This window comes from Hippoglossus hippoglossus, chromosome 7 (genome assembly GCF_009819705.1).
Source record: "Hippoglossus hippoglossus isolate fHipHip1 chromosome 7, fHipHip1.pri, whole genome shotgun sequence".
NCBI lineage: Eukaryota > Metazoa > Chordata > Actinopteri > Pleuronectiformes > Pleuronectidae > Hippoglossus > Hippoglossus hippoglossus.
In genome coordinates, this window is record NC_047157.1 from 1,223,199 (window position 1) to 1,250,637 (window position 27,439).

A 27,439-nucleotide genomic window follows, 5' to 3' on the forward strand; every position below is an offset into this window, starting at 1 on the left:
ATGGAGGGGTGGGTGAAGTGTTTGAGTCCACAAAACACTTTTGGAGTTTCAGGGGTAAACAGTTTTGCAGCCAAATCCAATACAATTGATGTAAATTGTGGTTTCCAGGATTTCCACAGGCCAGAGCAGTCTCATGCCCTTAAGTGTCCATAAGCCATGCTAATTGGGAATTACTGGCAAGCACTTTCAATTTAGGAAGATATGGGATTCATCAATATAAGACCACTTCTGCAGTTTAAGAACACACAAGTCTGACGTCGAGTTTTCTTAGAAACATTCTTAAGAACAAATTTGAGATAATTTTAAGAAGATATTGGTGAATGAGGTCAATTGTGAAGAGTGAACCAGTGTCACAATGGACAAATGTGCTGGTACTGCTCTCTGCAAGTACATTGATTTTAACATCTTGCCTCTCTGGCTACACCCCAATCAATGAAATCATGAAGGTGATTTTTTTCGAAAAAAAAAATCGGTGTACAGCAATGCATTAAAACAAGAACATATTTCAGTAAAGTACAATAGTACACATACATCTTTTGCCAAATTTCAGAAATCGATATTCAGTGAAATAACCCAAATTTTCAATTCTCTCTTTCAAACATCTTGGAATGCTCTCCTCTAGTCTTTCACATTGCTGTTAGCTAATATTATACCTCTTCAGAGTTGGGAAACATTGTAAGAGCAGAAGGAATTTGCATGGTATTTTATGTTCAGATCATATTGTATACTATTGTGAATTTATACCAATATATTGATGCATCTTTATATAGTTACACTACATATAATGCACTATTTAGTATACCACTGTGAAATTATACATAACAAAAATAGAAAATCATCGCTATTGTTTTCACTACCATTTTTCATGAATTTAAGTGTGAAATGTAAGATTTCCTCTATGCAAACAAAAAGCTTATTTCTACACAAAAACGTCAATGTAATTCGTCCACCTAACAGGTGTGACATCAAATGATGCTGATAATAAAGCATGATTATTGCACAGATGTGCCTTGGACTGGTCTCAAAAAAGGCCACTCTAAAATGTGCAGTTAATCTTAAAGCAAGACCTTTATTAGGCACTGAACTCAAGCTTCACAAAGGGTATTTTTGGGGAAGGCAGGAGGAAAAGTGTTAAGTTCATATATATATAGCTATACAGACTGCTAAAAAAAATTAAGGGAAAACTTTATCGTCAAAGTATAACACCGTCAGTTAAATTTCAGGGATATCAATCTGTTCATTTAGGAAGCTCAAGTGATTGTGAATCAGTTTCACCTGCTTTGGTGCAAATGAAAGTGACAACAGGGGCAATGGAGAGGCAAGAGCAAGAAAACCCCCCCTCCCTTAATTTGTTTTGATCAGAGTATTGTGCAGGACTGCCACAGGACACCAGGGACAGGAACAGTTGTCGACCAGAATGCTGATGGGAAACCAGGGACAGGTGTCGACCGGACTGTCAATGGGGAACCAGGCCGGACGGCTGACTGGAGACGAGTGGCAGGTGTCGGCAAGACTGCCGACTGGGGACGAGGTGCAAAAAATGGCCACACCGCTGACTGAAGATGAGGGGGATGCATCACATCACATGGTTGCCAAATCTTTCACTAATAACAAACTTTGCTCAAAGGCAGTAAGTTTTCAGCAATTAATTTTTGTGTGTCAAAACTGCTAGGTGGATTGTGTAGTTATATTTGGCAAAGCTATCTAGGTGATCTATATTATTTCAAAGTAAGGCTTCTGGTGTGTGTAGTGGTTGGACTTCTCTTATTCTACTTACCGCCTATCACCATTTCCCTGAATGGTGATGAATTATAAATGTACATTTGTCGAGTTACTTAATGGGTGGAAAATCTCCATACTACCAAGTTCTATATACATCTATATTAGAATATTATTCAGCAACTCCCACATCTGAATATTTGTCAAACTATAGAGTAATCCCCAGTCAGCAGTCCAGCCAACAATTGTTTCCGTTTCCGGTTCCCCATGGGCGGTCTGGTTGACACCCGTTCCTGGTTTCCAGTCTCGTTTAGGAAAGAAAGAAGAATTTAATTTATCATATTTCCATTCACTCAAATGTTAAAAAATATTTAGAAAAAGTCTTTAAAAATACTGTTAAGTACACTTACTCTATGCTCTACACTGTAAATAGCAACTTTCAGACAATGCATAAACAATTGACAGTTCCATAGTGCTCCTACTTTCCTTAAAAGTAGTTTAAAATATTTTTTTTCAGAATGTTCTGTCATTGAGTGGATCTGGAGGAGCATCAAGCATTTCGAACATATCTTCGATGACCTGCCACAGACAGTTCTCTAGAGGAAAATCATTGTCCACGAGAGTGACCAGGAAGTAGTTGTTGTGAATATACTTGATGATCATCCGTGAAGGAGACTCTTCTTCATAGAGTTTGGCCCACTGCTCAATCCACAGGGCAAAAGCCTCATCCTAAGGAAAACATGAACAAGTTTGGTGAACTACACCAGTCACAGAGATCATTGACTAGCATTCAGTCTAAACAAGGGTTTTGGGTGGAGGTGTCAATTGGACACTATCAAAGGACATTACATATTAAAGCAATATTTCACACATTGTGGGTAATTTAATGTTAATTAAAGCTTTTAACATATTGTTACATTAATAAACTTGGCAATTTACCAACTTCACTTAGCTGTCAACAAATAATCTGCCAATAAATATGGTGTATAATTGTCATTCCCACACAATAGCAGGACAATCTTGATCTTACCTTCCAAGACATAAAGCTGACTGGGTCCACTACAGTAGGTTGAACAATCTCCCTTCCAGGGAAGATCCCCCAGGTCACAGCGTTAGGTTGCAAGTCAGGGGCATTCGTCAGGTTACGCCCCTGCACACAATTTTTTCATTGCAACATATTAATAACTTAAACTCATACATAAACATGGAATGTGCTTTTTGTTCAAACTTACGTGAACATTAACAATGTGGTAGTTGACACGAGGCTCATACTTCTTCAGTACTTTGAGGAGAGCAGTCACATTTTCACTGGACGTGAAGAACTCCAGATAGGCCTGGGATTTATACCAAGAGGATTAAGGCAAGATATCAACATAAGGGTTGCAATGGTCTCAGCAGTCTAAAAAAATATCCATTTCACAGTATTTCTAAATTGGTAATATCCATTCAAAATTGAGGAAGTATGCACATTCATTAAGTGAACTAGTACTAGTGCTGGGCAATATGAGTTCAAATCCAAATCACAATTATTTCAAACTTTTACCCTGATTACGATTAATTAACGATTGTTATTTTATGCTGGCCACCCCCACCGGTGGGCCAGTTATGACCCACCGGCCGATAGTTTCCCCATCACTGCCGTACGTTATTCAAGGACGTAGCAGAAGGAACAGTGCCCCACCCCCACTGATTGCAAGGCGCTGTTTCCCTGTTCATTCAAATTTTATTAATATTGAACTAAAAAATAAATCACATCAAATTTAACACTGGACTTTCTTGTACCTCCTAACAATACACATGCCAAATGCAAAGCCCATAAGATGAACGGTTCAGAGATATGCAACAGTTAGGCAGATTAATGGACGGACGGACGAACAGACAGACTTTTTTAAATTAGTGGATAGATTTCCTAAAATAACCACCTAAGCGTGGGTCCTTATCAGTAAAAATCATCATCCAAACTATGCATCCATGCACGATGCATATTAAAATGCATTATCAAATGACTATTCCTGTAAGCTGGGCTTATGCTTACTGGGATAGGTAGTAGATCATTTAGTCTGCTGTTGTTTGCTCATCTCTCAACATCTTGGTTTCTGCCTGTCCATACCATAGACTGTATAAAAAGATAGACGACATCACTGCTCCCCAGAAGTAAAGCCAAAGCATCTTCATTGCCACCAGGTAACTGGCTACACTATAGGTCATAAATCCCACCTCCTTCCTGTAAATGGATGGGACACTGACCAAAGTAAAAAGTCAAAGTACACGTAAAATACATTTAAGGTAGTTATTTTCACACTTTCATGTCCAAGTGCAAATTTTTCCAGTGTTTGTTTTCTTTGGCTTTATTTTTACATAGTAGGAGGAAGTGAAGATGCGTCATCCATCTTTATCTACAGTATATGGTCAATACTAAAAAGTAGCCCCGGAGTTTACAAACTAATATGGGGTCAGCAGAAGTTCTCCATCTTAGGCACTTAAAAACTCCATAGTGATGTAAACGCTACGGATAAATGTAGTAACAATGATGCATTTTAAAACTTAAACATTGTAGAAGTAGCTTTGAAAGGGCAATTTTAGTCAAGATCTGGGCCTCACTGTGAAACCAGTCCTGGAGTAAACTTGGGCCTCATATTTACCCTGTATGAGAACATTAGAGAATAATCACAATAATGGAAGCCCAGCACAGAGTAACTGAATGAAAGGACAGAATATTACTAAAACTATATAACTATATATAAAAGTGGAAATAATACAAAAGTCAGTTTACATAGGTCACTTTCCATCATTGAACATTTGTCAATTAATTCAGAAACCTTCACATTATGAGGAAAAGCTCTGCTCTGTCCATTTGCTCAGATTGGTCAATGACAGATTGGACTAAACCAAATCAAAACATTTTAATTTTTTTTTATTCTAGTTTTGTCAGTTGCGGAAAATAGTAACATGATCCTTGATATAGACTGCTCAAGTACAATCAAAGCCAACTCATAACCAAATCATTTGCTGTCCCTAATTAATTTTTTTCGATGTGGCCTCTGTTCAAGAAAAAAAACACACATTTTAGTTTTTGGACTAACATGAGACAAACATATGCTACTCACTGCTGCCAAACGCACATACAAGACAAAACGTCTTCCTACCTTCTGAAAGACATAGCCTCCTGCAGGTCCCCAGCCCACTATAGGGTCTGTGGAGGGTTTGCCGTTGATGTTGGGTTGGGAGTTGATTGTTAGGACTCCTCTTCTGTTCACTTTCTCCAGCTCATCCTTCAACAGGTTTGTCTCTGGAGCCAGAGGCTCATCATTCCATGGCAAACACATCACCTGTAATAATAATAATAAAAAAAATAACAACCAATATTTGTACAGCACTTTCCCAAAAAGTTTAAAGTATATAACCTTATAACCATTATGTTATTGTTTAAATTGTAAAGCTTTTTAACAAGGAAATACCTCAACCAATTAATTATAAACATGCATTTTGTGATTGTTTTTGGAGACAGTGTGACAATTTTTTAATTACTAGGCACACCATAGAGTCTTCCAAATATGCACCACATTTTTATTTTTTTTAATTTTTTTTTTTAAAAAGGGCCGATATTTTACACCTTTCTGGGATTTAATTTGAGGTGTTGGTACCCCTAAGATGATATATCAGTGGTGTAGTGGAACAATAACTAAGTGTGGTTGAAACCTATTTTGTAGTTGAAAAGTACCTGTCTAAAGACTTTTATGACCTGTCTAAATACTTTTATGACCTGAACTGTTTATGATCTGAACTTTTATGACCTGAAACCTTTATGACCTTATCACTTATTTACTCTCCAAAGAACTGAATTTATGTCTGCTCTATCTCCAAAGGAAACATATGTAAATCAGTTTTTTGTGTTTTGATTCCTCTCTCAAACTGCGCCTACAGAACCAGTCTGAACTGGCTCAGACAAACAGCCTTAGTTCTCCTATATAAGATCCTTGCATTTGACTGTTCTTCATCTTCACTCTGAGATCCCTGTGATTCTCTGTGTTGATGCTTTCTGCAGAAAGCCCCTATTAAAATACACAAAGACAAATTTGGTGTTCCAGCCTCTTGTATTTTCAGATTTCCATCACAATTTGGTGTCAGAAGTGGGATTGCACGACTGGGCGCATCTGGACTCGGTGTCTACGGTTGAGTGGCCTTCTTGGGAAAGTAGTTTCCAACCTTATCCTAAAGGATGGGTGAGACGCAAGGACAGAGACCCGAGCCCGGATCGTCTCAGCGCTGCGATCTATCTGGTGAGAATCTGAAAGTTCAAGTGTATTTTATACCAGCAAACATAGTGTTGCGGAGAAGTTGGTCTAAGGGGGTTGGATCCTACGACTGGTGAAAGCCCCGTAAATTTTTAACCAAAGTTTACAAGAAACCTGGAAGGTAGACTGACGAGGTACCTTAGAGTTTGATAAGACCACAACCACGGAATGATATAATACTGGGTAGTATTTGGATTGTGTGAAGCAAGACTCCAAAAGCGCTACGTAGACAATTTCTCTAAGGCATTAGGATTCATGTTGGTCAGGCAGGATATTTGAAAGTGTATAAAAAATTATCAGTGACCAAGTAATTACAAGAGGAAATTACTATTGACTATATTATATTATGTAGGGGGTATTACATTATTTTGAGGATGTTTATATTACTAAGTTTCCTATTGCTCCTTACGAAAGTGTTTTGGAGATTGATTGAAGACTTAAGGTAACTAATACTTAAAAAAAAATTAAATAGGTAAAAGAAAAATGGGAAGATTTGGATAATGGGACTGATCTGAGTAGTCCTAACATGAACTTCATGTGGAGGAACTATGGTGACACAGCACTAAGTCTGATACAAGTGTGAATGAAAGAATGTGGGTTTCCAACTGGGGGACGTTTTAGTATAAGGCAGCTAAAACAGCTGTGACTGAAGCTAGAGGAGAAAGAAAAAGTAAGTCAGGCCAGAAAAGTAAATCTTACATTTCAGGCAGATAGGAAGGTATGTGGAATGTGGTTAGAAGAATTGCATCAAAAGGGACAGAAAACAAACACTGGCAGGGACAGATAACACCTCACAAATGTCTCAGTGTCTCAAAATGCAGGATTCCGACCTCGACTCTGCCCCGCCGAGAAGACGACAACCTGAACAACACCAAGCTCCACCACAAGCGCTTGTTCCACAGGCAGGAGCCCAGGCTCAACCACCTCCTCCACCTAAAACGTTCCAGACCCGCAACTCCTCTCTTCACCTTTGGGCATTGGGCAAAAAATTGTCCGAAGAAACAGCAACCTTACAAGGCTGATTGAACCGAGGCGGGGATGGAGGAGAGGGAGGAACCAGCAACTTTGAACAGAGAACGAGACCGTGAGGAACACCTCACACATCAAGAGGGTGAATGCACCACACCAGCACAAACACTTAACACAGAAGTAAAAGATTTTTTAGAGAAGAAAGACAAACTAATGATAGGAACATATGTTGAGTATCAATCAGATGTATATGCTAATATGCCAACGCACTCACTCACAGTGTTAGGGAAAGAGATTACATTCCTTGTAGATTCAGGAGCAACACGAGTGATCCCATCATCAAGAGTGACATGTTTGACACACATCCTAAAATGAGCGAATGAGTTGTTAGATCTGTGGGGGCTTCAGGAAGCACCGTGGTTGAAACATTCACGACCCCCTTAATACTGTATGTAGTGGTAGCATCACAGAAAAATTCAAGTGTTCATTTTTGCTATCCTCATGTTGTCCAATTCATTTGATGGGATGTAATTTGTCTTGTGGGCATTTCTCTCATTTCCACCCCATCAGGAGTCATAGTGGTCCGAACGGCTGATCTTGATCCACCACAGATTTACACGTGCATTAAGTGTAATGCTGCTTCACTGTTATATGTGTATGAATGGAAGCTCTGTTCATCTGTTGTCACATCCATCAACACTGATCTAGTGGATAAGGCACATTCAGTCACACTAAGAGCAGACACCACGTATATGCATCCAGAAGATTTACACTGTACTGCACACATACACGAAGGGAAAGATGCAGATTTTGAAAAAAGATGGTTTAGAGAAAGTTGTAAAGAAAGTTGTGTGAGAGAGAAGTAAATGCTAAGTTGCATGTTCTGGAATGAACATAGATGTGCTGTTTCTGTAATTTTACTCAAACCAGAAAATAAGTCACCCTCTCAGTTCCTTCACAGATGTTCAGAGGCTGCTTCCTTTTTTGACGTTCCTGGTTCACACCCACATGTCTCACTGTCAAGCACAAAAATGATGAATGGCAAAAAAAAAAAAAAAAAGGTGTCAATGCTGACATTTGGGAAAAGACATCAGATCCTGTAGTTCAGTATAATCCATTTTTGAATGTGTATAGAAAACGATTTACATCTGTTGTTCACAGATTCAGGACTGTTCAACTGGTACCAGACACACATACAGATGCCCAATATGCACATGCATATTTACATTATACAAACAACATTTTAAGGGCTCAGAGGTAATCATGATGTGGGTTTAATTTAAAACATGGAACCTGTGGTTATCACACCAAAATCTGACAATATCCACTGAAACAGAAAGCCATCGATGGTATTACACCAGTTTTCAACTCTCTATTGAAGGCAGGTGTAATTGTTCCTTGCAAGGATTCACTAGTGCACACTGATTTTTCCAGTCAAGAATATTTTTGATAAATTACAACCTGATGATTGCCGATTCATCCAAGATTTGTAAGTTGTCAACGCCGCAGTACAACAACACACTCCGTCTGTTCCAAATCCTTAAACAATCCTTTAGCAAGTTCTGCAGGATAGTAAATTGTTCTGTTGTTGATCTGGCAAATGCATTTTTCAGCGTTCAAATTGATAAAGACAGACATTATTGGTTTGCGTTTGAGTTTAACAGAGACAGTTATACATTCACACGCCTGTGTCAGGGCTATTGTGAATCACCGACCATTTACAACCAGGCACTAAAAGAAAGCTTAAGCTCATTAGAGATAACACCAGGAAGTGCACTTTTACAATATGTTGACAATGTAATGATTTGTGCTCCAACTAAAGAATAATGTGAAAAGGATTCTGTGGCTCTCTTAAAACATCCAGCTGCAGAAGGTCATAAGGGAAGCCTGAAAAACTGCAGTTTGTAAAAGAACAAGTTTCATTTTAGGGCATGTGATCACAGAATAGGGCAAATCCCTCCGCCCTAAGAGAGTAACAGCAATTTAAAATATTCCTAAACCTGTTACAAAGAAACAAGTGATGTCATTCCTGGGAATGTGCTCGTATTGAAGATCATTTATTCCTAACTATGCTGTCCTCGAGGAGCTCCTCAGCGCAATCGCACACGGGCAAGGCCTACAAGCAGATAGTAAAGTCACATGGACTGATGACGCAGAGAAAGCTTTCACTGACTTGAAACTGACCTTACAAACAACCCCGACTTTAGGACTACCGAACCCTGACCGACCTTTCACACAGGTAGTTGAGGAGAAGGGGTGCTACATGACATCGGTGCTACTCCAAGAACATGGTGGCAAACAGAGACCTGTGTCATTTTTCTTAGCAAAACTTGTTTCTTAAAGGGGACATAGCATGCAAATTCCACTTTGTTAGTGCTTCTACAGGTTAATGTGGGTATCTGGCATGTCTACCAACCCAAAAACTCTGGGGAAAGAACACTCGCGCGTTTTGTTATAGTTCCTCTAAGTCAGAAACGTCATGCTTGAGTGACTCGATTGAGCTTCCTGGGTTTTGTGTCGTAACAATACACTGGAAGTCTCCCTACATGGTCTTGGCCCACCCCCTACCTCATCCCCCCCCGTACCCCCACACTCGTTACGGCGGGTTTACACCGGAGGCAGCGAGGCTGCGAGGCAGCGCAGCGCCGTTCCCAAGCACGCAGCCGCCTGGCTGATCATACGGGACGAGCATTTCTCCGCTGGTCAGCCCGCGATTCACTCACATGTGGCATTTGTCTGGATCGTTGGGACTGGGAGGCTGCAGCAGCTGCTCGGGCGCGACCGCTCGCTCTCCCATGCGTGAGCTGGAATTTGTGTCAGCGCCACACAGCCAGCAGTGTGGAAGACTTCCGCAGTGTTCAGCACTACTGTAACACTGGTACACACAGAGCCCCCCCACTCGTTACGCCGGGTTTACACCAGACGCGGAAGCGCCGCTGCGAGGCAGCGCAGCACCGTTCTCCAGCACGCAGCCGCCTGGCTGTTCACACGGGACGTGCATTTCTCCGCGCTGGTCAGCCCCATAGACTGTATATATAAGGTCAGCCCGCGATTCTGCTTTCTCCGCTTGTTGTTGTACCCGTTGAATGTCGGGGTTCGGGGGGAAATGATGGTCTTCATAGCCCCCCTCCCCCTCTCTGTCTGTCTGCTTGTGTGCTTGTGGTGGATGGGCAGAGGGGGACATTTAATTATGTGATTGGGAAAATTAAAACTCCAGGACAACAGAAGGGGAATACAAAGTATGGGATGCATATTTGATAATTTATATCATAAAATATGTAATTTATATCGTTTAAAATCATGGGGGGAGAGGGGGGAGGGGGGAGCTGGCTCATTAGCATTTAAAGGAACAGGCACTCAAAACAGGTCACTCTGTGGAGGGCTGTTTTAGACAGGGTAAAAAGGGTGCTGTTTTAAATGATCCTTGTGGTATTTTGACCAAAGTATGTTACAGACATTTCATTAAGACCCCAAGGAACCATATCAACTTGTGGTAAAATGGGCATGCTATGTCCCCTTTAAAAAACCTGTTGCTGCAGACCTGCCAACTTGTCTTAGAGCTGTAGCAGCTGCAGAGAAGGCTGTAATGGCATCCAAGGATTTAGTAGGGTACTCCCCACTCACCAAATGCTGTGTCTATGATTTTGTTGGAACAAAAGACATCTCATCTGTCTGCTGCACGCTGGCTTCGTTATCATGCTATTCTGTTGGAAATGCCTAACATCACTGTGAAAAGATGTAATGTTCTAAACCCAGCTACTCTTCTTCCAACAGAAGGAGATGGTGAACAACACAAATGTGTAGTAACAATAGCTGAAGTTTGTTCCCCCAGACCAGACTTACAGGAAACACCTTTGCAGAATCCAGACTTTGAACTGTTTGTGGATGGATCAGCGTCTCGCAATTCAGACATGGGAGCAAATCAAGTTGGTTTCTCTGTGGTAACAGCACATGATACATTGATTGCACGACCACTCCCTGCTTCTCTGTCTGCACAAGCAGCAGAGCTCACTGCTCTCATTGAAGCATGCAAATTGGCTAAAGGGAAAGGGTGAATATAGTGACAGTAGACATGCATTTGGTGTAGTACATGATTTTGGCACGATTTGGAAACAGACAATTCCTTATATCATCAGGCAAACCAATTGCACATCATGCTCTAGTGCAGGGGTATTCAACTAAAATTTAAAGAGGTCCAGATAGAGAAAAATTCTTGAAGCAAAGGTCCGGAAGATCATAATGTCTAACTATTTAGTGTGATATATATTTAAGTAGCCTAGTAGTTGTATCAACATCTGCATGTACTAAATACCTGACTGTCAAATCAAATGAATTCAGTACGATTCAAAAACTTTGACAATATTTATTGTCACGTAACAAAGAACTGAACATATATGTATGATTGCAGATATATATAATGTTCTCTCATTAATTAAATAAAAGTAGGGCTGCATTTCAAAATAAGAGAAAATAAATAAAATGTGAAAATTGTGCATGTTGAAATAAAGGGAGCAAAAGCTTGAATTTCCCTTTTTCTGTTTCACATCTTGACTCAAAAGTCTCAACCAATTTTACAGATAATAAATCTCAACACATCTTAACAATTGAACAGTTTTAGAATCACTTTCTTCCCCTCTTATATCCCACTCCCCCACTTTGTTCGTCTGTTTCTCTCCCTTTCTCCGGCTCACTCCTCTGTTTCTCTCCCTTTCTCCGTCTCACTCCTGTTTCTCTCCCTTTCTCCGTCTCACTCCTCTGTTTCTCTCCCTTCCTCCGTCTCACTCCTGTTTCTCTCCGTCTCACTCCTCTGTTTCTCAACTTTCTCCGTCTCACTCCTCTGTATCTCTCCCTTTGTTTTCTCTACCTGTATCTCTACCTTTCTTTTTCTTTCTACCGTCCTTTCATGTGTAACTTGCCTCTAACTCTCATCTGTCTGCACTGTAGAGTCGCAATGTTTACCGCCTGGAATGCACAGACTTGATTGGCTGAGTAGTATCACGTGGGATGGCTTAACTCGCATGCAATTGGTCTGTGCGTTTCCTCATCCGCTAAACCACTACCGTAAAGACTACAAAAGCTGTGCCAGTTACAAATAGAAGCGCCCCGTCAGGTTTTAAATCATAACCTTCTGATTTGGCTGTAGGTCCGGGTCCGTACGGGACGGCTTCTGGGTCCGGACCCGGACCGCGGTCCGCCTGTTAGTGACCTCTGCTCTAGTGTCTCAGATGCTTGATCCTATCCTCCTCCCCAAACAGGTTGCAGTATGTAAATGTGATTCTCACACTTCTAATAATGACCCAGTGTCACAAGGTAATGCCAGAGCGGATGCAGCAGGAAAAGCAGCCGCTACCTGGCTCACACATTCTCTTACAGGTCGACTCAACCACCCCCATGGCTCACTTACAGGAACTCCAACTTAGAGCCACAGCGGATGAGCGTGTACTTTGGAGGATATTTGGCTGCACATGAACTGTACTTTTCCTCCTATCAATAACTTTTCCTAATCATCTGGATATTGGGCCGGCTCCTCAGTCAGGCCTTATGACTCCTTGCTTCCTTCTACAACCTTTTTTACCATTCAACGCGAGGGTGACGCAGGATTGTAAATCTACATGTCAGAATGCCTGTGTCCACAACAACAGCAGTTTGCTTTCTCCTACAGTATTGGTGATGATGCATTTAGAATCCTTGTGATTTGATGTATTGTATTTGCAGACCTGTCTAAAGACTTTTATGATCTGAACTTTTATGACCTGAAACCTTTATGACCTTTTTATCACTTATTTACTCTCCAAAGAACTGAATTTATGTCTGCTTTATCTCCAAAGGAAACATATGTAAATCAGTTTTCTGTGTTTTGATTCCTGTCTGACTGCGCCTACAGAACCAGTCTGAACTGGCTCAGACAAACAGCCTTAGTTCTCCTATATAAGATCCTTGCATTTGACTGTTCTGCATCTTCACTCTGAGTTCCCTGTGACTCTGTGTTGATCCTTTCTGCAGAAAGCCCCTATTAAAATACACAGACAAATTTGTTGTTCCAGCCTCTTGTATTTTCAGATTTCCATCACAGTGGTTTAAAGTCGAAAAAACTGTTGCAATTTCCATGTCCTCTCTTCTGCCTCTCTCTGGAGCTGCAGACACAGAACAGGCTGTTTTCGCCTGCCTCTTGAGCCCCTCCTCTGATTGGCTGACTGCACTTTGAGTGACACGCGACCAGGCCTATCACCGGTCTCATTCTGGCGCATTCACAAAGTGCCAATGTAGGAGTAACATCCCGAGTAACAGTACGGAGTTTCACAACGGAGTTTCAACCGGAGTGACCGGAGCGATCTGGATACATGATGCGACATCATCAATTAATAACTAAATACACCTAAATCCCCTTTCTTCCCCATTCTGATCCTCGGTTTCAACTTCAAGTCGTCTTCACCACGTCTAGATGCCTAAATGCATTGAGTTGCTGCCATGTGATTGGCTGATTAGCTATTTGTGTTAACAAGCAATTGAACAGGTGTGTCTAATAAAGTGGCCGGTGAGTGTATATCCTATGCCAAATGTTTAATATTTATTCAAGAGAAATTTTTGTTAACAGACCCAGAGAGTCAATTTTATTTATTGTTTTGGTTAGTTTTATTCTGGGAGAAAGAGGAATCCTCAAAAATTTGCCAATTTTGGCCCATCAGTCTCCTCAATGTAGAAGGCAAGATCTTCTTTAGCATCATAGCCCAAAGGCTGACAAGCTATCTAGTAAAAAAACAAGCAGGTGGATACATCGGTCCAAAAAGCAGGAATTCCAGGGTTCTCTGGATGTTTAGAACACACTAGCATGATCTGGCACCAAATCCAATCAGCCACGAGTGAGAAGAGAGATCTACATGTCATCTTCCTTAATCTCAGTAATGCATTTAGGTCAGTACCACATAGTGTCCTCTGGGCTGCTTTTGACTTCTTCAAAGTACCAGAGCCCATCACAAATTTGATTAAAGCCTACTTCAAAGATCTGCAATTCTGCTTCACCACACCAGATTTTACAACCATATGGCAGCGTCATAGTGTCTCGAAGCGGGCATCATGGATGGCTCCACTTTCTCCCCACTAGTGTTCACCATGATAATCACCTCGATGGAGGTGATTATCAGAGCTTCAAAATAGGTAGGAGGTCGTGAGCGACAAAAGTCGGGGGTTGAATTAGGGCCTACATGGACGACATGACAACCCTGAATAAAACAGCACTTTGAAAGGATTATGCTCTAATATATCATTATTTCATTGGTATGAAATAGTTTCAAAATGATGACAATAATATTTATCAAAAAAACATTCTGGGACAATATATCATCCTACAAAATTTGTTATCATGATGGGCCGACCTTAAAAAGTTCAGTGTGTAGAATTTAGTGACATCCAGAGGTGAAGTTGCATGTTGCAGCTGAATACTTCTCACCATGGGTGTTAGCATTTGTAGGTTGTCTGTTAGGGTGCAAGGGAGTTACTCACTGCACAGCACTAACTGCTGGTTAGTGTTATATCGGACTCTCCCATGCATGCGTCAGTCTTGGAAAGTGGGTGATGAAGACACAAGCCACATTATGTCTCACTACTATTATATACCTATTTCTTAATGCAACATAACACCTAGACACAAGAACAATAGCTGTGAAAAAAAACTTAATGTACTGCATGACCAGGATTGGGCTGATCACACAGACCTGAGGTGCTCTTGTGTTGAGCAGTAGAGAAAAGAGATGTGATTGCTAAACCAAACTGAGGGCTGTTTGTGAACAAGAGAATAACACACAGGAGAAACACACTACCTAAAGTCTTATCTTAGGAATTTTGTAGAATTGTGATCAACATTGTAGAAAAAGTATTCACTGTTCCATCCCATCTACCTTATGTCCACTGCGATTTGGCTGGGCTGTGATGTAGCAGGTGAAGACCTCATAGACACTCTCTTCATTCATCAGCTCCTCACCCCACATGTGCAACAGTGCATCTTTAGATGACTTGCTCTTCAAGTAGAACAGGTAGTAGTCATTTAACTCGCCAAACGCTGGAGATGAGGAGTTTCCCCTAAAGACATCAACACTGTTATTTGCTTTACCATTGTACAAAAATGCTTGAACACCAATTCACATTACTCTATTATTCAAAATCAGAAGGGTAAAATTGTAATTAATTCTACATTTATCAAATAATTCAAATCCATAAGTAAGGAAGATGCCATTGTTTTGTCATTTGTTAAGTTAATGGGTATTCAAGCTTGCCATCTGCCGTTGGGGAACTCATCCCAGTCCTGGGTTCTGTAGATGTAGCTCTTGGGTCTGGAGGCCCAGAAGATAGGTCTAACATCTTCTACTTTCCGTTTGGGATGGGCACTTACTGCCCAGGGAAGAGGCCGCCTGGTGGGGAGAAATTCAGATTTACAATTTCAGCCGAACAGTGAGCAGGGACCCTTTCCACAAAACAAACTCAACCTCCTTTGACTGTTTTTAAGATGCGTGGCTTCACAAATCTTAATGCTGGTGGTCCTGGTTAACTTACAAATGTAACTGAATTTGCATATTTAACAGCATACAGCAAAATTATGAATTTGCACTTAGGTGTTAATTAATTGCAGCTATAGCAAATACAAACGCTTAAAAACAAGAATAGGATATAAAAGAAAAGTGCAAACAAATTAAATAAAATTAAAATACAGTAACAAAAGAAAAACAAAAGTAAAAAGGTTGTAACAAATCTCTACAAATATAAAATATAATTATGTAGACTTGAATTAGAAAGTAATGTTACTAATATACTTGTTTTTTCAGACGAAAACCCATTACAATGAATAATCACATACCATGTAACTTCTAACAAAAATTGTGTGGAACGGATATACTGTCCAGAGGAGTGCTGCTAAAATGTATTTTTAAGTGTTTATGTTTCATTTGTATATAATCATGGGAAACTAACAAGAAATACACTCAATGATGCTACACCTGACAACATTTCAACAAATTAGCCTGTCACAATGACATGTTTTTCTTATTCATATTTTGTCACAGAAATGACTGCTATAAATTATATTGTCATAATTTTGATATAATAGCATAATAATGCAAGTACACCCTTTCAAATAGCAATGAATTTTCACTCCTAATCCTAAAAAAACCGAATAAAATAAACCACACACACACACACACACAACCAAAAAAATGAATGAAATGGACTGTTTACAAAAATTGGTCTTGAATAAAAAATATTTTTTGCAGCATATATGTGGCATAGGGGTGGTTTTACTTTAGATAAGCTTTAGGGTTTGTATTGTAATAGGTTAGGATTCCAGCGTTTTCCTCTAAGATTGTGTGTATGTGTCTGCTTGTTTCTGTTGCTGTACAAAGATAGAAAAATGATAATCACATTTACTAATCGATGGTGTCGAAATATGATTCCAGGTAGTTCTGGTCACTTTAACCCCAATTTCCTGGCTGTGTGCGTGTCATGTTGTGTCTGGCAGATGAGCTGAGTGCACAGAAAATGTTGGACTTTTTTCCAATGTGTTTAAAAGTGTGCCTCATAATTTTTTGAGCGAATCAAACGAACACAAAGTAAACCTTAAGAACTGTACGGGTCCTTATAACTTCTGATCAGTGTTGGCGTTTATCGTTAATGTGAAAAGTGAGCGCAGGCCAGAGGGAGGAAGGAGTGTGGAGGAAGCGCACACAGACAGGAGCCTACTGCATGGTACAAACCAACTGCTGATCCCGATTCTGTAGCAGCAGCAGTAATAATTTTGGACTGGTGCGCCGTAGTGGAAACAATGAATTACCACTTTTTGTTGCCAATATTTTTAAACAAATTCAACATACCGCCTTATTTGCGATAATGGGCTCTTCTCTATTATCTTAAACTCCTATTGTTTTCACTTCATCTCCGGCTGGTTCACTCTCTGTTTCTCTATGTGTGAGTGTTTGGATGGGGCTGGCATATGTGTGTGAGTGTAAACTCCGCCTTGCTCCCTGACACAGAGGAGATGAGAGAAGCAGCACAACTCACTAAAATGTCGGCGTCATTCTTATGTGAGCATTGAGGACACCCATGTATATATTCTATCTCTTCATTTTACGAATCAATATCAGATCATTCAACTAAAGATCTATTTTAAGAAAGAAATTGAATTTTTTTACCAAGAAACGGTGTGACACAAAATTCCACCTCAAATCGGCCTAATGGAGCTATAATTAGCCATTAAAATAAATAAAAAGCTTGAAAGCTTTGATTGCTACACCACATAAACCCACCTAATAAAATAGACTACACACCAGGTATTGCAATCTCACTTTACAGTGGCATTATCATTGTATTATTTTGCTGGCCTGCATCACTCATAATTGTCAAGTTTTAATAATTTTGTCATTCTAGCAATTAACAACACAATATTGATTCAGCATTTTAATTATTTTTACATGTTGAATATTTATGACTGCATGCGCAGATGTAGCATCTCTCTGAATGCATTACTAGTTGACTAACTTGTTAACTGAAGTAAAAGAAGTAACTATTTCTTGCCTAAAAATCCATGACTACTGACTTCGGATAAAATGACCAACATTCTGTAAGCAGGCACGGGGATAACTGACCTTGGGTCTTCTATCCACAGGCCCAGCTGTCGGAGCACCTCCATGGTGGCGACCTCTCGATTCAGTGTGTAGAAATGAAGGCCTGGTACCTTGCCACTGTCCAGCAGCACACGGCACATCTCAATGGCCTGTTGGATCCCATAGTTACGTATAGCAGCATCATTGTCTTTGATGGGCTCGATGACCTTGGTGATCTCCTCTGGTACCTCAAGTTTTGACAGCTTGACCAGCTGACGCAGGGACTGGTAACCCTAGGGAAAAGCAGGTTAAAATCCATCTTTATCCTGAACTGTTCAATAGAATTTTATAATAGAGATAATAAATTGCTTAATGAGAGACACAGAGATACACAGGTTGGCTGAAAATAAAGATTTGGCTTCAGTCCATCAATGCAGCCCTGGAGGGAAAGGGTTTTCCATTAAATACCTTGATTGTTAGGTATAGTCTAATTCGTCACACTACAGTTTCATAATAATCTTGAATTTTTTACATTTCTCATGATAAAATAAAAGTAAGGATGCTCCGTTTGATACCACTTTGGTAGTAAGCGCAACCCTTAACAGAGATGATAAGGAATTGAGATGGCTCACTCATCCTTTTTTTCAGAAAATAATTTTGCATTCTTACTTAGGTATTTATTTGATGACTCCTTTTATGTTTTTTACTGGAGCTGATGGTGGAAATAGCTAACAAGTGAGGCATCTTGCTTCTCTTCTCATCTTTTCTGAGAATTGCACATGCGCAGTATCTATTAAACATGACAATGAAAACTGCATCATGGGCTCCGCTGGTCTAGCAGTTTCACCAGGTGTCTGACATGTTTAAGCAGCAGTTTGTGTTCCACAATAACACCAGACTCTTTTTACAATCGTGCACTTTTTAGAGTTGTTGAGTGAAGAGAAACTTTCGAAAACGCTGTTTACGACTAATTCTTAATTATTTGAGCCTTCTTGTAAATTCGGCAAACGTTATACATGAAGTTATTTCTTTCTTTGTGTAAAAAGGCAGGACAGATGCTGCATGGTGTGAACAATATTAATGCCTTTCTTTGTCATCTATCTGTGATGTGAAAACATCCGATTTCCAGTCAGAGAAAGTTAGAAAATAAGTGTGTCCTGCTCATTTAGTTCAGTTAAAACATCCTGCACAGTGTCACTCCTGCAGCTGCTGACAGCCCAGATGAAAAATGGGACACAGGCTGATACAGGAGTTTAATGTGGCACTCAATTGAAAAAAAGTAACAACTTGACAGTAATGGACATTTACTGACAAAATTCTGAGTATGTTTCAGCCTTGTAGTGTTTCAACTGAGATGAGAAGGAAATGAGATATCCGATTATAAGTGGTCACTTAGATCACCCAAGACGCATGTTAATCAGGCATAAACAGGGCCATAGACCCCATGATCAGCAATGGCTGATACTACTTCAAAAGAGCGGCAATCAGTCCCAAAAATCCTGATCTTACATAAAAGACTTTGTCCCATTATTTGATTGTAAAGCAGTTTGCATCTCCCTCTCTCTTTTAAACATATTGACTAATGTGTCATAGTCGAACTGGCCATCAGCAGTGCGACAAGTCCTGCCACATGGATGGACCAGTGGCCCATCAAAACATTGATCAAGTTTGAACTCCTCGGCAGGCTGGCAGAATTTGGTGTATCAGTAAATATTAGATTTGCTTCATTCGTTCCTGTAACAAGCAAAGATCCCAGCATGCACATCTCTCCCCTCTGTGAACCTGGTGCACATGATAGCATGCTGAATGCATCTTCACATGGCAATCACAAGAATCAATTGCAGCATCAGTGCCTTTGTGGTGTCTATATGCAAATAGGCATGGGTCCAATCGTGGGCCTACCCAAGATTGCAGCCCGCTCACCATAATTTGTTCCATGCATGTCATTACAACAGAGGTAAAATGTCAGTCTTTTTGGCAGTGGCCACAAACAAATCAATGAATGGGCACTGAGAAGAGCAAAAATGCCTTCATTGTGAAACAGAAGCATATGAGAGGACTTCAGCTAAGTAGATGGTCCTTCAATGTGACCCAGGATGCATTTGCATTAACAAAGCTAAAAGAATGTTTCCATGTTCAATTCTATTCTATTTGTATAGTGCTAGATCATAGTATACCTTATTTCACGGATCTTTAGAAAGTAAGGTCGGGACATTAAAAATTATAGAGAAACCCAACAGTTTCCACAATGAGCAAGCCCTTTGTGACTGTGGAGAGAAAAAAACTCCCTCATTAACTGCAAGAAACCTCTAGAACCAGACTCAATGCATCCCAGACCACCTCTTATTGTGGCCAAAACTATAAAAAGGACAAGAGTTATAGAAATTGCTAAAGTATCTTTAGTTTAACAGGACATGCTTGAATTTCTCAATTTAACTGTAATAGACCTGTTTCACATGATGATGATAACAGTATTCTGGTTCCTGGAAGCAGCAGTGAGATACCTGAATGGGGAAGATTCCAGGTAGGATGGGACACATGATACCAATTGCTCTGCAGTCATCCAGAAACTTGAGGAAAGTGTCTGCCCTGAAGAACAACTGAGTGATTACAAAGTCTGCTCCAGCATCCACCTTCTCTTTAAGGTGTCTAAGATCCTCCTCATAGCTCTCTGCTTCAGGGTGGCCTGTGGGGTAGCCTGGACATAGCAGCATATTTAAATATAAAATCACTGCACAATACCACTTTTTAGTATCTACAATTAATCACAAGGCTGAAAACATACCAGCAACACAAATGTCAAAGTAGTCATCAAACTCTGAACGGATATGTTTAACAAGGTCGATGGCATAGTTGAAGCCTTCCTCCTCTTCTTCCCAGTCTGCTCCCACTGGGTCTGTGGAGATATCATGAAAGTAAAAATCTTAAAATTAGTAAAAAACAAAAGACAAATACATGCATACACACACACCACATACTAAGTCAAAGTGAACTTTGTCATTCAGACCATGAAACAATAAGTGAACAGCAGAACGAAATTGCGTTTCTCCCAGCTCCATGTGAAAATATAAAAGGCAAGTAACTTAATAAAACAAAAACAGACCTAAAGACAAACTAAGGTATACATTTTTTTATTTTTTATTGAAAGTCTGAAAAATTGCACTTCATCTCACAGTGGTTGGATTATTGCACAAAGTAACAGTAAACACTGGTAATATCAATAAGGTGCTTGAGTGGTGAACATTTAATTATTGCACATAAAATAGCAGCAATAATTGGGGCTAGACGTCTATTTCAGGGTGTTGGGATTATGATGTTATCTCCTCTCTGATCGGTCGTCCTAACTCCCCTTGCTGTAGAATCTTTGTTGAACCTCATCAACCTCTAGCTATGATAGCAGCTTGTTTTTGCAGACATTAGAACACTGAGCTTGTAGTTGTTTCTCAGTTAGCTTGAAAAAGCTACTTAACGACCACTGACGCAGACCTTGTTGACCCAACTTATTAACGTCAAAGCCGGTATGACTCTCCTAGTCATCCTTTCACTCATGAAGGTAATCAGGTAGCATTCACGGCCTTGCCTAAGGGCCAACACAAGCCACTCTGACAGTGACAGCCTTTGAAAGCCATGATGATTTTCTGTTGCAATCAATTTATTTAAAATTGTATTTAATACTCTGTTGCAGAGTATTTTTCAACCAAGTCAACAGGTGCAGTATCTATGATTGTATACACTGCTCCAAAAAATGAAGGGAACACTTAATCGTCACAGTATAACAGCAAGCTAGTTAAACTCGAGATATCAATCTGTTCATTTAGGAGGCAGAAGTGATTGTGAATCAATTTCACCTGCTTTGGTGCAAATGAAGGTGACAACTTTCATGCACGGAGAGGCAAAAGCCAGACAACCCCCCCAAAAGATAATGGTTTTGCATGTGGTGTCCACAGTTGCTCTCTCCTTATCCTTCCTGACTGATTCTTCTCTAGTTTTATGTTCTGCTAGTGTCCTTGTCACTACTGGTAGCATGAGGCGGTACCTGCAGCCCAATCAGGTTGCACATGTAGTCCAGCTCCTCCAGGAAGGCACATCCATATGTGCGGTGACAAGAAGGTTTACTGTGTCTCCCAGCACAATCTCAAAAGCATGGAGGAGATACCAGAAGATCAGCCGTGGCAGGGGGAGAGCTGGACAGGGCCGTAGAAGGTCATCAACCCAGCAGTAGGACCGGATTTTGAATGCAGCCCTAAATGGGTTGATGATTTTGGTTTCCATTGACTGTTGTGACGTCATTTTATTCTCAAGAAATTATACAATGTACATCAGTAAAGATTTTCAACTTGAATAACTCGCTCATCAAGATCTGATGTGTGATTTAAGTGTTCCCTTAATGTTTTTGAGCAGTGTATATTTGAAAACTTACCCAGCAATGACGGGCAGTATGTGGTCAGTAGCAATTCATCATCATTATAATAATCATCATTCATCAAACTTGCTGGTGCTGAGAGCATTTCAGATGGTTTTGGATCACAAGCATACAGCCACAGTGTTTTAAAGGGGACTGCATTATCGTTGCTACCCTCTGACTGGTCAGTGACGGCAAAGGTCTGCCTCAGGGTGCTGAGGTTGAACATCACAGGAAAGAAGCACATACTCATAGAACTAGAGTTACATCCAATAAATGCTATTTTCCTAACCACTTTGAAACACTAAAGAGAGAAGGAGACAGTCCTTTTATATAAAAAGGTATACAAATGTCATCTCTCCTACCTCCTCTGAGTGCCATGATGTTCTTGAGGCCCAAGTGCTTAGCTTTGGCCAGGTAACCAGTAATCTTCTCTTTGGTCTGATTGCAGCAAGTCAGGTGGAGGATGCTCTCCAGGCCACAGTAGTTGACGGCTGTGCTAGCAATCATCATGGATGAGGTTTCCTTGTCTGAGCCTGGATCCCCTGCTGGGTGCCAGGTAATGTCGATGAACAGGGGGCCACCAGAACCCATTCGGTCAAATCTGAAATACAGTGACATGACTAAAGATTTGGTCCAGCTATTTGGTTACAATACTCAATTCCTGAAGGATTAGTAAAAATGTTGTGATCATTAACAATAGAGCTTGAGAACTTTGGCTAAATCAAAATGTGCAAATTGAGCTGTTTTACTGCACTGATAACAAAGAACCTCTTGTAGGCTACAGCTGAAATTGACAGTTTGTTCTGTTAGAGCAGATATTAACAAGTTACTAACAAGTAGATTTTTTCACTAAATTCTTTGAACACATTTGTGTCTTTGTTTTTGGGCTTTGATGAGTCTAATCACTTCATCTTTATTATATAAAATGCTATATTCATTCCAGCTTGATCTCACATGCCTTGAGATGAGGTTAACGGCCCCACTGGCTGTGCGAGGAGGAAAGAATTCCAGTGAGAACCAGTGGTCTCCGGACTCCATCCTCCTCCGCATCTTGTCCCGCAGCCTGACCGACCGGTCTGCGTCCAGCAGCGGCGTGGAGCACCGGGAACTCTCCTTGGAGCTCTCCCCGCTGCTGATGCTGGCTCCGCTAGAGTCGCTCTTACATGGCTGCAGAGTAACGTCCACTTGCTGATCCTTGTTCACCATGATGGTAAATTATACTGAAAAGTATGGAGGATGAAACATTAATTAAGTATAAATAAATAAATAAATAAATGCATAAATAAATAAATGCATAAATAAGGAAAGAAATACATATCGAAATAAATGAATAAAGGTCTTAAATTTATATCCACATTTATTTATTTCTGTATTTGTGTCTGTATGCTAATGAGGGTGGTCCTAACCTCAGTCTCATGCAGGATTGGTCACAGGAGTGTGATGATCCAGTTCTACTACTTCAGCCTTTCAATGCTGACTGTTGTACACTAGCTGTTTTCAGTGTTGTGCCAGTTCACACTAAAAGGAACTAGTTCAAAGTTCAGTTCATGCAGATGAAAATGAACTAGTTCACGATCAGAGTTAATTTTTTATTGGGATGATTTAGGTGACAAGTCCTGACTGAGCGTCTCGTCTCATGTTGTACTGAGCACAAAATGTTGACGAGTCATTTTTCATGATGTTTAAATGCAGCCTCATAAACTCTAGAGCGAATCAAACAAACACTAAGTGACTTCATGTACTGATCAGGTCCTAATAACTAGTGATGAGTATTTATTAGTTATAGTGAGAGCAGGTCAGAGTGGAGGAGGACACAGAAACTCCAGCTCGGTACAAACCAACTGCAGCTTCTGCTCTGATCACTGAGCAGCTGAGACCAGAGAAACTCTGTGTTTCACTGTTCTTCTACAAAGTCACTGACCGGCTGCTTCACGTGAACGAGCTCTGATCTCACTGCGTGTGTCGCTCTGAGCCAGTGAGTGGGGGCGGAGCCCCGGGGGCCTCAGTGTGTGTGTGCGTTCGCTGTCTGGGAACACACTGCTTCACGAGAACGAGCTCAGTGGTCTCATTTATAAAACAGTGGGTGAGATTCATACTAAAAGTGTATGTGCGCACAAAAGCCGGAAATGGCTTATGCAAAACTAAAAATTCAGATTTATAAAACCAGGCGCTTTATAAATCACAGTCCACCTGGAAACGTTCGTACTTGGATCTGCATCATACTCCGCCCTATACACGCCCCCTTTCAACCATAAATGGTCAATGCAAAGCACCTCTTGAATATTAAATTATGCTGCTGACCAATGGGTTTCCACGGTGAGTCATGACAGAGCCACGGTGGAGGTGAAGAGCGATTTTAATGGGACAGCAGTGATGTCACTAATAAAGAAAATAGACTGATACTCTGCTGTGGATAATACAGTGTGTGAGAGTGAGTAAGATAGAAAGAACGGAGCCTGAAATAAAAAAAGATCCAATAGAAAGGTGGAGGCAAAAAAAAAGAACATCCTCTCAGAATTTGAGGGAACTTGTTGTATCTCATGTTTGTATTTTAATCATCCCAAACTGCAGGATTATTAAATTCAGAGACAGCGGTGATGTCCTCAAATCTATAGAATTTAACAGAATTATTATTATATGCTTGTGTTTGTACTGGGATGGTTCGGTTCCGTCGGTCGATCTGTGTGATGCTGGACTCAGTTCAGCACAAAGATCACAGATCAATAGATCTATATTAGCTGATAAGACAACACTGAACCCTCGTTTCCTCCTCATCCTTCCATTCGCATGCATCCAGCACGCAGAATCACGGCGGAGCCCTGGGGCCTGTGTGTGTGCGCGCTGTCTGGGAGCGCACACACACATTTTGATGACTGGCTAGGAATAGATTGCATCTGTCTGGATCACTCAGTTGACAATCTTGCTCGAGACTGCGGTTTGGACCTTTTACCTCATTTACATATGGACACAGAAATACAGAAATAAATAAATGTGGAAATAAATGTAAGACATTTATTTCTGTATTTATTTATTTACTTATGCATTTATACATTGATTTATTAAATTATTGATACTTAAGTCATGTTTCGTCCTCCATAGAAAAGAGATGAAGACAATAAATAAATCAGACTCTGCTCAGTGAATACTTTGAGGTATTAGTGGTATAAAAACAAATACACGGTTACATCTCATGTTGACCACAACCCTCAGCACGAACACGTATGCTTTAGAGATCCTTACCGGTGTTCCAGTTTAACTGGTGATCATGGCAACTTGTGATATGTTTATTCCAAATGTTGCTGGTCGCTTGCAGACTCGGTCGCAGATTCGTCATTTTCACAAAACGCCTGTGTGTGAAGTGCGGTGATCTACTGAAGGTGTCGTTCAAATAAACATCAGACAAAAACCCATCACGAGTTAATGTAATGTGTCCGTGTCAGCATCACGTTGAGACAACAAGATAAATCATATGGGTGAAAAAAAAAAATATATAGTGTAAAAATCTTATTCGGGATTCGAGAAAACGAGCCGATGCCGTATTGGCTTCCGGACGGATGACGATCAGAGTACGCCACCGAAAAGGTGAACGTTACGCTACACCTTGAATGAAGAGTTGTTTACTCTGTCAGCTGTATAACACCAGATGTGGTTTTATGTGTGTGTTATCTGGTGAGAGTCCGAACACAGAATAAATGCTGCAGACTTAATAACAGGCTTTACAAAGTGATGCTCATCGTTCATAGGAGACACAGGGAGTTATGAAGAATACACACCAAGCTATACAGGCAGTTTGGTGTGCACGCATTGAAGTGATCACCAGCGTCAAACGAAAGCTCTTTGCGTGGAGCTGGTCACGCGTGTGTATTCTTCATAACTCCCTGTGTCTACTATGATTAATGGTCATCAGTTTGTGAAGCCTGTTATTAAGTCTAGAGCATTTATTCTGTGTTCGGACTCTCACCAGATAACACACACACATAAAACCACATCTGGTGTTATACGGCTGACAGAGTAAAAACATGATTCATTCTGGTGAAGCGCACCGATTCTCTCAGCGGCACGGTGGCGTAGTCTGATCGTCATCCGGCCAGAAGCTAACAAGTCTTCGGCTCGTAGTCTCGAATCCCGATCAAGACTTTCACACTATTTTTTTCACCCATATGATTTATATTGTCTCAACGTGATGCTGACACGGACACATTAACTCGTCAAGGGTTTTTGTCTAATGTTTATTTGAACGACACCTTCAGTAGATCACCGCACTTCACACAGGCGCTTTGTGAAAATGACGAATCTGCGACCGAGTCTGCAACCGACCAGCAACATCTGAAATAAAGACAACATATCACAAGTTGCCATGATCACCAGTTAAACTGGAACACCTGCTTCTGTACACAATGCATCAGAATACCGTTGAAGCCACGTGGTCCGTCCTGTTACAGCAAAGCTTCAAAAATAGATCTCATAAAGTTAAAGAGTTAAATCTACCTTGTACACGCATGTTCGTTCAAAGTCGGACAGCAAACGTGTGTTTAGCGCCTGCTACCTCATGTTGAGCTCAGCTAGCTACACGAGCGATGTTAGCCAAGTGATGACTCAATGAAAACACAGAGACAGAACCACACTATATCTGGATGTAACCCATGTCCATCCCGTAGCAAAATAAAGCAAACAATGGTTCTCCCACCTCCTTCGGACGACGATGTTGTGGTTTACCACTGCGGCCAGCGCTGTTTGGATGTCCGTAGTCAAACCAGCCCCCCCGAATCCTGGAGTGCACCCGTATTCACACCTTTATGGTAAAAGTCGAAGCGGATCAGACTTTATCGATCATTTCTGTCACTGTCTGATACAGTCTATGGTCTGAAGACACGTGCTGCAGAATCACTGGCCTGCCTGCAGACAGGATGTGACATCTCTACGATCCCCGAAAACAAACAACGAATTTTAAATGCATTATGAGTACAGTATCAAAATTTGATTCCTGCAGAACCGGAGGCTGCAGTTTCAGGACCACCGTTCCAGGACCCTTGGTTTTTGACAACACCGCCACCTAGCGAGGTGGATGACATGTCGTTTTAAAGGTTTATTTCACCCAAATGAACACTGTCTTTGTCGCTGAGAGTTGCAAGTTGATCATTTGTGAAATCAATAAGTTCATCATTAAGTAAAATAAAGATGGAATCATATCCTATTGCCTTTGCAGTCACTAGATCTCAACCAGATATTTTAAAGATTGGAGAGAAGCAAGTTAAAAGAACAACTCCGGGGGCAAATTCAAGATTTATATATATTTTTCACATTAAATTGTAAACAAGAACAAACACACATGAACAAAGATACAAAAATACAAGAATTGAAGAAAAAATGGTAAATACAACACTGGTTTCCGATCCAATATGCATCTTTAAAAAAGCAGAGCATAATTGTTCAAACTGAACATTTGGAGATCATTTTTACAAACT

At 40.6% G+C, this 27,439-nt stretch overlaps 1 protein-coding gene across 1 annotated transcript; it reads right to left on the reverse strand.

Annotated features, from left to right (window-relative positions):
* Positions 1–1,303: 1,303 nt before the first annotated feature.
* On the reverse strand, positions 1,304–26,993 carry mthfr (methylenetetrahydrofolate reductase (NAD(P)H)). The gene is made up of 12 exons (XM_034591418.1): positions 26,662–26,993; positions 22,933–23,194; positions 22,337–22,575; positions 20,355–20,465; positions 20,074–20,267; positions 17,612–17,862; positions 15,254–15,388; positions 14,879–15,059; positions 4,866–5,048; positions 2,952–3,053; positions 2,750–2,869; positions 1,304–2,448 (listed from the first exon to the last, which is right to left on the reverse strand). The coding sequence occupies exons 2-12, from the start codon at positions 23,178–23,180 to the stop codon at positions 2,233–2,235; spliced, it is 1,980 nt and encodes a 659-aa protein (XP_034447309.1). The 5' UTR covers positions 23,181–23,194; positions 26,662–26,993; the 3' UTR covers positions 1,304–2,232.
* Between the last annotated feature and the right edge of the window lie 446 nt (positions 26,994–27,439).